Genomic DNA, 9,849 nt, shown 5'->3' with positions numbered 1-9,849 from the left:
CTGCGTGCCGGCGGCGGCGGCCATGAGCTACGAGCAGCGCTGGGAGCGGGGCCGCGGAGGCGATGGCGGGCCGCGGCCCTCCTCGTCCTCGGGCGCCGCGGGGGGGCACGGGGGCCGCGGCGGCGGGCGGGGGCGCCACCCCAGCCACCTCAAGGGCCGCGAGATCGGGCTGTGGTACGCGCGGAAGCAGGGCCAGAAGAGCAAGGAGAGCGACCGGCAGCAGGTGCGGGCCGCGGGCGCTGCGCTCGCCGCCGCCCGGCTGCCCTGACCGTTCTCTTCGGTTAGGGGCGGCCGGGGCGCGGGCGGGCGGCCGCACCGGGGCCCCCGCGCTCAGTGCGTGGTAAAAACGCTGCTTTTCTCTGTCCGCGCCAGAGAGCTGTCGTGCGCATGGACGAGCGCAGAGAAGAGCAAATCGTGCAGCTGCTGAGCACCGTCCAGAGTAAAAACGAAAAAGAGCAAGAAGCCATGTCCTGGTGGTCTGGGGATGAAGAAGGGTAAAAACACGCAGTTATTCGTGCTTTTATGCCCCTCGAATCGAATGGTCTTCTTGCAGGTTGGAAGCAGAAGTTATAGCAGAAAGTTTTAGATTCAGTGAGTGAATCAGCTGAACAAGTACCTTGCTTGGGTCTCTGTTTTGGTGAAAGGTTCTGATAGAGAGCAGTGGTTCTGACAGCAGGTTGAGTAGTAGTTTTCTAGAGGTGTTCYGTGGCTTTGTGGGTGGGCTTTCTCCGCTGCAAATGAGCATGTTGTGTAAAGTATTTGATGGCTGGTAATTTTCAAGCTCCAGATATTTTAACCACATACCCTGTGTTCAACATACCACTAGGAGCCAAGTAACTTGCGGATGTAATGCCTGCAAAACAGACGCAYGCAAGTTTGCCTTGAATGGTTAAGCACGTTTTTCTCAGTGGCCAGGCACATACTGGATGCTTTTTTGAAGTTTCTGTGCTGTGCATTTGTTTCAGACACACTCCAGAACAGCCTGCGAAAGTGAAACCAGCTGTGGAAAAAGCTCCTGTAAAGCAGAGACCAATCTTGGAAAAAACACTTCTTGATCGAGATGCTGAATATCTATTTGAGAAAAATGATCAAGATGCTGATTTAGATGAGCAACTTAAAGAAGACTTAAGACAGAAGAAATCTGATCCAAGATATATTGAAATGCAGGTACTGTCTAATACGTTAAATAGAAAGCTTTTAACTTTTGTAAGTTAAACTGTAAAATAGTTAGGTTTTTTCTGGTTAATCTGGTTGATTAACTTACAAAATACCATGACAACTTACTAATATCATGACAACTTTCCAGTAAATAAACTGTAAAGTAGTTATACTTTCTGGTCATATTATTTACTGGGAAGTTGTCATGATATTAGTTGTGCTAAAATAGTTACTTTTGTAATTTCTTACAAAGCACATACCTGTTTATTAGGGCAGTGATTAGAAAACAGACTTTCTTTGATAACTTCAGATTGTGTAAAATCTAAGAGCATTAGGAATTGCATATATAATTTTAAGCATAAACATTATTTAGTAGATCTTGTTGGAAAAGTGAGTTTTTCCCCAGGTTTGTATCTAAAACTAAAAGCAGGAAAATGGACTCTGAAGAAATTGCCTCTTAAAAACATGGTTTATATTGTTCTAATAGTGGTGAATTAGACTTTTTTTAAAAAAAAAAAAAAAAAAGTTTGGCCATGTATCAGAAGCAAGTTCTCTATTCAAGATCCTTGTCTTGTAAATGCACATACATACCTTTTCATCTACTGAACTGCTTGGGTTTTTTTCCTATATGTAGTGAAATTGAAAACATGCTTGTATTTATTTCTAGGAAGCTTGTGTTCATATAGGTATTTGTTGAACAATTTGCTGTGTTTTTTTTCTTAGTTTAGTCTGGATGAAATCTGTTCTATTACTCCAGTGTTGGAAAGGCTTTTACAGATAAATATTTTTTTTTCCTCCCCAGAGATTCCGAGAGAAACTCCCTTCTTATGGGATGAGAAAGGTAAATATATTTTTACTTTGAAATAATATGTACCTCTGCTGTAAAATGAGAGATTTCTATTTATGTCATTGAAACTAAGCACAAGACACAAGTGTAGAACAGGAAACTTGTGCGCATAATTTATTATTATTATTATTTTAAGAGTCTCATCTTTTATAAAAGAGTACTGAGGTTTCACAAGTTCTGCCACTATGTTTTTTCCAGAAYGTAGCTCAAGTTCATTGCTTCAGGATATGTGGAAACTTATTCTGGGCTCATGCAGTTTTATCAGTAGAGGTGGCAGTATTCATAGAAATGGTTCTACATATTAGATGTATTTAAGTAATCTTTTTCAAATATAGCTGTTTTCTTTTTTTTTCTAAATATTAATAGAAATAGTTGAATACCTATCTTTCAAATGTTGTAAGATTTTCTTTTAAGTTCACCTTACCGTAGTAGAGAATTGTCAAAGTGCTTCTAAAATGTGTTTGATCCGTAATATTTGTAAATGCTTTATCTCTGTTTGGAAACAGGAACTTGTAAACCTGATAAACAATAATCGGGTAACTGTGATTAGTGGTGAGACTGGCTGTGGAAAGACTACGCAAGTTACTCAGTTCATCTTGGATGATTACATTGAGCGAGGGAAAGGGTCTACATGCAGGATTGTATGTACTCAGCCTAGGAGAATCAGCGCCATCTCGGTAAGTGGTGTTTGGACAGACTAAGCAACTTCATTGCTTATGATTTTTTTTTCCCCAATAAATCTGAGGGGGGGGGGAGGGGAAGTTACCTTATTCAGAATCGTTGAACAAAAATACATTTCTTGTCTGGCCTAAACTTCCTGGGAAACTCTGTGGACTGAGTGTACAATTTACTAGTTTTCTTGAAGTTAAGAAGAGCTGAAAAGAGTTCAAATGATTGCATAGAAACGGCACACCTCTCAGAGAAACTGATCTACCAGCCAATCTACTTGTATTGAATTTAATACTTGAGACTAACATTCAGCCTGTGAACACAGCTGTAGACTGTGTAGTGAACAGCTAAGATGGCCTTTTGTGTGTTAATTTTCAGTCTTATTATAATTTCTTCTGCAAATAATAATTTTGTTAATATACACTAATATAGCATTTCATAAGTTTTGATGGTTAATAGAGTACTTGCACAGTAAGCATAATTTTTCCGTAAACTTGTTCATGCTTCATACCAGTGATTTTAATGGACTCGGACAGTGCAGATAAAAATGAATACTGATGTTGTTTCAGGACCTTTAGAAATACATATTAATGAGCAAGGAAGAAATAGGCTATTAAATGCACTGTAATTATTCTTTTTGAAGGTTAGGATTCTATAGTAATATTTATTTCTCATGAGGCGAAGCTTGTCGTAATGAAATTCTAGGAGAATTTATTGCTAACTCCTAATTGGTTGTATTACTCTAAAATACAGTTTATATTGCAAACCTGTTGCTGGGATCAGCCAGGAAATGCCCCTGTCAATGGAAGAGAGAAAGTAGTTTTTAGAAATTTTTTTTCTTTGTTGATTACATTCAGGTTCTAGGTATTTCCTGTTGATGAGTAGCTAAATCATAGATCGCCCTTATGATTTTTCTTTTATGCACTGTTTTGATTTTAAGGTGGCTGAGAGAGTTGCTGCTGAAAGGGCAGAAGCATGTGGTAATGGCAAAAGTACAGGATACCAAATTCGTCTACAGAGGTAGGAAAGGCTCTCATAGCAATTTTTGTGTCTGCCTATATACTAGGAGCTATTGTTAGTCAGCGTGAATACTTGAAAATTCTTGACATACACAAGTACTTTCACTCAGATACCTGTTTTCTCCAAAAGACATTCCTGTGAATAGCTGGGGTAGAGAATAAAGTCTTTGAAACTCAGCAAAAAGTTTGAGTGTGATGGGTGTATTTTATGCAGCATGTAAATAGGTAAATTGATGGAGCTTAAATRGCTGAAAGTTTGGAGTGAGCAGAAAAATGTGCAGATGGGAAGTAATGTCTAGGAACGTCTGGGAAGATGTTCTGTCAGGTTACAGGTAGTCCATTCCCCATCAACTGTAATGCTGCAACTCCAGCCTAATTTTTTGTTCCACCAATTGAACTCTAAGCGAGCAAGTTAAAGAATAAAGCTGAATGAGGCATGCGTCATGATGTCTGTAACAGCTGTCTACATTTTGATTTTTAAGCTTTTAAAATGCTTTGTAAAATACAGAGACCTCAGGAATTCTTAATGTATCTCTTCCAGTCGGTTACCAAGGAAACAAGGTTCCATTTTATACTGTACTACAGGAATTGTCCTACAATGGCTCCAATCAGACAAGTAAGTTTTCCTATTTAATAAGAAATTGAATATAGTTATCAAATGGCTTGAATAATGAATGTTTCTACTATCTACCAGTTTCTAGTCTTTTTTATTTTTGCTGAAAACAAATGTGGTAATTTCTTGCTTTCCTATTTTAGGCATTTGTCCAGTGTTAGTCATGTAGTCCTTGATGAAATTCATGAAAGAAATCTTCAATCAGATGTTTTAATGAGCATTATTAAAGATCTTCTGAATATTCGTTTGGATCTGAAAGTAATATTAATGAGTGCTACTTTAAATGCTGAAAAGTTTTCGGAGTATTTTGGTAGGTGAAATGCATTTTATGAATTTGCTCTTCTGTGATTTAGGCTTGTAGAGTATAATGCAGTTTTCAATTTTAGATTTGATTTTTATTGAGATTGAATCAATTTTTATAAATAGATGCTGCTTTGTTGAAGACTTTTGCTCGCTTAGTTTTATCTCAACATGAATATAAGTTTCTTCTGTGTTTGTCRTTAAACATATTGTGGAAGTGTTATCTTCGGAGCAGTTTTATGTTAAATATCTACTCTTATGTACCATATTTTAGAAGCTGTGGTATGAGTGGGCAGCCAAAGTGAAGCTTTTAGTTCTTCATTCTACAGGCTTTATTCTGAAACTGGAACCAAGTGAACATACTGGAAAAATATATCTCTTGCTACCTGTACTTTTCTGTTTGGTCATTATATCAGGATGTTAATTTGGCATATTTGGCATCTTTCAAAAGGTTTTTTTTTGGTTTGTTTTTTGTTTTTTTWAAACTGGATTATGTGATTGTACTGCAAAAACAGTAAAGAATGCTTATTGCCTACTAGTGTTACACAGAATACTATTATTTCAGTACAGTGTTTTATTTTCTGTTTAACAACTGAATTACACTTTCTCGATAGATAACTGTCCAATGATTCACATACCTGGGTTCACTTTCCCTGTGGTGGAGTATCTTCTGGAAGATGTAATTGAGAAGTTGAGGTAGGTGCATTTTTTTTTTTTTTTTTTTTTTTTGGCCTGTGAGCTAACACCAGTGCGTAGATAAGCATACTAAGCAAAACTGAACAAAATGCTTTTCAAAGCTTATATCAGCATAAATATCTATGAAAATCAGTTTTCTATGAAAATCAGTTTTCTTTCTTTGAAAAAGAAAACTGATTTTCATAAGTCATCTTTTTTCAGAAAATGTTTCAAGGGAGATTGACTAGCTTCTACTGGAATTAAAAATAGAATTGTACTTTTAGTGAGGTGTTACATTGTAGCAACTTGGAAATCTTGGCTTGAGGTGGAAAAATTTTCATAGAAACAGGAAAAAAATAGTTCTTGTGGTCAGTAGGTAGAAACTTTTCAGGCTGCTAAGTCGAACTTGTCTTTCCATTTGTTCAGATCTGCTTTTTAACTTGTTTTTATGCTTATTAGAGATGATGCCTGTTTTTAAAAATAGTTTTTTTTTTTTTTTTTACAGAAAACTTCCAGTAATTCCATTAGATAATATAGTTCAAGTGCTGCATATTGTCCGTACTTTGGAAAAATACTGTAGAGTTCATTTTAAAGGGCTTTAGTTTCAAAATTTAAAATAACTGCTTGTTATTTAATTTTAAAGGTATACTCCAGAAAGCACAGACCGTCGGCCACGGTGGAAGAAAGGCTTTATGCAAGGACATGTAAGCAGACCAGAAAAAGAAGAAAAAGAGGAAGTCTATAAAGAACGATGGCCAGACTATTTAAGGCAGCTGCGGGGCAGGTTGTTTTTAAGATACTCTTTCATATTAAGATTTTGTGGCACTCCACAACTGAGAAACATAAATTAGTGCTGTATTTTTAACACTGCTTTTATTAAAGACATGGTAGTTGCTATTGTGGAAAACAATAATGTGGTTACCAATGCAGTTGGGTAGTAAGCACTGAAGTGCTTTAGTAATCACACAATTTTTCATGTGCAAACTGTAAGAGAGCTTGTAGCTGTCAGTCATTTGCCATTGATGTTGTTGTCTGTTACAGTCTTCAGTGTAATACTGGGCTTCTTAAGCTTTGGTCCTTAATCCTCTTTCAAGTTCTCCCCTTTTTCAGTCTTTTCCTTCATGATAGAACTTAGGTATTTTAGTCTTGCAGTCAGTGTAATACAAAACGCACTGGTGTTTGTTCAAAAGCCTTTTCCTGGAATATTTTAATATTGCTGTAGACCAAAGTAAGTCATGTTTTGAGCACCTAGTAGAGATTTTTTTTTCACTTGAGACATTTGATTTGATTGCTATAATTTGCTAGTGATCTGGTTATCTGGACAGCTGATTAATTGGATAACCTGGTTGCTTTTTCCAGGAAGAGCATCTTCCTGTTGTTCTCCTGTCTTACATATCTTCTGTGTTTTGCAACTTTATATATCCATTTTGGTGGTAATAACAAATATGGGAGACTCAGTTTTCCCTTGCTTTCCAATGGGAATAAGTCTTCAGTGCTGCATCTCTGTCCCATCCCCTGCCTCACTCTTCCATTCATACTCCTCTCAATCCCTTTCCTGACAGCTTTTGAAACAGTTTTTCCGCATTGTTAGGTTTCATGAAAATGGAGGGTTGAATAGAAGAGATATCCTTCACTTAGTGTTCGCAGGAGGTAAACAGAAGGATAAACTCAAATTGCTCAGATACTGGATAATCCACAAGAAGGAGAGACATCATGTAAATGCTCCAAATGCAGTTCAGTCATAACATGAAAATTCTTGAACCTGCTATTCTGCATACTGTATCAGAATACTTTTCAGTTATTGTGCCTCTGAAGAAATATGTTGAACAGTAGTGGACTACRTAGGTGTGTAATTGCAATAGCCTTATAATAGAAGCATGGATACATGACTGCGTATGTTAAYAAGTTGTCAATATGCATGATTTTGATGCCTGTAGGTATTCAGCAAGTACTATAGATGCCTTGGAAATGATGGATGATGACAAGGTTGACCTTGACCTTATAGCAGCACTTATCAGGCACATTGTTCTGGAAGAAGAGGTACATTTCTGTCTAATACCAATATACTTTGATGCCACTGAATTGTGGTCAATAGTTATAGGGAATGTCAGAGGTGATAAAGTTATTTTGGTTTGTTATATAGAGATACATAGAAGAGTTTTTGCTTTGTTTTTTTCAGAAGTTATCTGCTAGTTTTAAGTATCTAATGACTATTTAGGTCCTAAGCTGAGAGTATGGTTAGTTGAAGTTTATTGAAATGATACGATTTAATCCCTGTCTGAATGGGAGCGCACATCCAAGCATTTTCTTGGATAGGGGTTGTGGGCTCTGAGAGCTGTACACCTAAGTCATGATAAACTTGGAAAACTTTTAAATATATTTGGCATGCTCATTTGTGGTCTTTTCTGAACAAGAGAAGGCAGTCAGACTCCTTGCAGCGCAGGAGAGATTGTCTTTTAAATAAATAAGATAGAAATCAGAAGTTTGGGGTACTATTTGATTCTGATTTTTTAATTTATTTGCTTATTTGTTTTTGATAACTTTTGCTTTTTTTTGCATACAAAGTCTTTGCTTATTTGTTTTCTTTACATACAAAGTCTTTAATTATGTATCTTAGTCATTTGATATAAAGTAATATAAAATCATAAATTTAACTTCTTTTTGTTACTGAGTGCCTTTAAGGCACTCTACTCTACACTACCTCAAAGGTAGTATTTTTTTTTTGTGTGTATGTACGTAGTAAAAGCTGTTTTGAGGAATAACTATAGAAAAATGCTGCGTCTGTTAGTTAATACAGCTGTGCGTGATTGTGCCTTATCTTTTTCTTTAGAAATATCTGATGACAATTCTATGCAGCTCTGTTCCTTATCTTAAAAAAAAAAAAAAAAAAAAAAGTGTCTTGAACTTTACTTGCCTATTCAATATAACACTTACACCAGACCCAGTATAGTAAATCTTGATTTATGTCAAATTTCAAATTCTAGCTTCCTTCCTATTGCGTGCATTAGCAACAAAAAGATGTTGGACTACAATGACATCAGATTCTTATGCTTTAAAGACCCTTAAAGCCCAAGTAAAAAGATTTGTTTGTAGTACTGTTGCATGCATTATTATCAGAAGGTTTCTATGCTAGCAGCAGTGACAAATTTGAAGTTAAGAATGCCTTCAGTTCTCAAAGTGTAATATATGTATGTTATGAGTTATATCGTAACCTTAAATACACATTCATTTCTGTGCTCAAAAATCTGTGGAGGAAATAACACACTGGCTGACTTCCTAAAGAGAATTTTGAATGTTGAAAATATCAGTAATCTCTTACGTTTCAAATACTAGACCATTTAACCAGTGGATAACAGGAATGAATTGCTGTTGTTGTGCATTTTGTTTTTTCTGTTTGAAAATTGTGTTAGTTTTGCTCTCACGATTTTAATTGCAACTGAAGTTGCCAAGTCAACTTATCAAGCAATGTTTAAAACATTGCAGGGAAATTTGTTTTAAGGAAATTTTTATTAACTTCAGATAAATTTCATTGTATGTTGCTAACTTTTATAGAAAACAGACTTAAAAACTTTGTTCCAGGTTTGAGTCAATGATGTCTCAAATGCCATTTATCCAAAACATATGCATCAATGAACAGGCAGTTAAATTACATGTTGTGCAAAAAATGATCATAAACATGTTTTTCCTGTGTGTATTTCTTTCTCCCTTTTTTAATATAGGATGGTGCAATTCTAGTGTTTCTTCCAGGCTGGGACAACATTAGCACTTTGCACGATCTCTTGATGTCACAAGTCATGTTTAAGTCAGGTAAAACCAAAAATCTTACACTGGAATTCCAGCAATAGCTTTGGTGGCAAACTCTTAACTTTTGCATATATTTGGTGGTGTTGCACTGTATTTTTTCCCCTTGTCTTTCCTCTCGTCTTTTCAAGATAATTACAGTATGTTCAGCATTTTTTTTGCACTTCTATGGTATCTTTCATCTACAAATGATGATATGTTTTCCTCGGGGTAACACAGAACAATTTGGAAATTAGTCTTAAACCTGCATCTTGTTCCTTTTGTCCTTTCTTATTTCTGGATGGAGTTCTATCCTAGGTAGAAAGGGGTTGTGGGTAGTTTTTTAAGTTCTGTGCTCGTTCCTCTTTTATTCGTTCCTCAGCCACTTCTGCCTACTTCTCTGCTGATAGTTCTTTTAAATTCCATTTTTTTTCTTGAAGCTTTATTAGTAGAACTCTTAAAACATCTTACCCATTTTTAGTTTGTCATGCTTGCATAGCTCGTATGTCTGATTTGTCCTAACTGTGCCATTAACTGTKGCTCAGATACAGTCATCCTAAAATTCTGATACATACACTCAGTGTTCAGGTGTTGCAATGTAAGCATAGGTAGAGATCATAGATTGTAGATAGGTAGATCGTGGCTGGATTAGAATTTTTAGAATTAAGTCAAGAAAAAAAATTTAATGTCTTTTTAACTGATTGTTTACCACTACTGAAGCTTCTTGTTTAATTGGCTAACCAGTATATGCCATCGTAACATGCTTGATTTTTTTTTTTTTTTTTTTT

At 36.2% G+C, this 9,849-nt stretch overlaps 1 protein-coding gene across 1 annotated transcript in view; it reads left to right on the top strand.

Moving 5' to 3' along the window:
• The first annotated feature begins 6 nt into the window (after positions 1–6).
• The window catches only part of DHX36 (DEAH-box helicase 36), a 20,952-nt gene continuing 11,109 nt past the window's right edge, over positions 7–9,849 (top strand). Inside the window, exons 1-12 of the mRNA XM_085302862.1 lie at positions 7–223; positions 373–494; positions 966–1,167; positions 1,961–1,999; positions 2,512–2,682; positions 3,615–3,694; positions 4,235–4,309; positions 4,450–4,616; positions 5,221–5,302; positions 5,925–6,065; positions 7,219–7,321; positions 9,001–9,088. Coding sequence (XP_085158988.1) covers positions 23–223; positions 373–494; positions 966–1,167; positions 1,961–1,999; positions 2,512–2,682; positions 3,615–3,694; positions 4,235–4,309; positions 4,450–4,616; positions 5,221–5,302; positions 5,925–6,065; positions 7,219–7,321; positions 9,001–9,088 — 1,471 coding nt within the window. The 5' untranslated portion in view covers positions 7–22. The remainder of the gene's footprint in view (positions 224–372; positions 495–965; positions 1,168–1,960; positions 2,000–2,511; positions 2,683–3,614; positions 3,695–4,234; positions 4,310–4,449; positions 4,617–5,220; positions 5,303–5,924; positions 6,066–7,218; positions 7,322–9,000; positions 9,089–9,849) is intronic.

Source organism: Rhea americana, unplaced genomic scaffold (genome assembly GCF_003343005.1).
Source record: "Rhea americana isolate MKP2758 unplaced genomic scaffold, rheAme1 scaffold_193, whole genome shotgun sequence".
Taxonomy (NCBI): domain Eukaryota; kingdom Metazoa; phylum Chordata; class Aves; order Rheiformes; family Rheidae; genus Rhea; species Rhea americana.
Note: the sequence above shows the minus strand (reverse complement) of the source record. Positions and strands in the feature narration are given on the sequence as shown.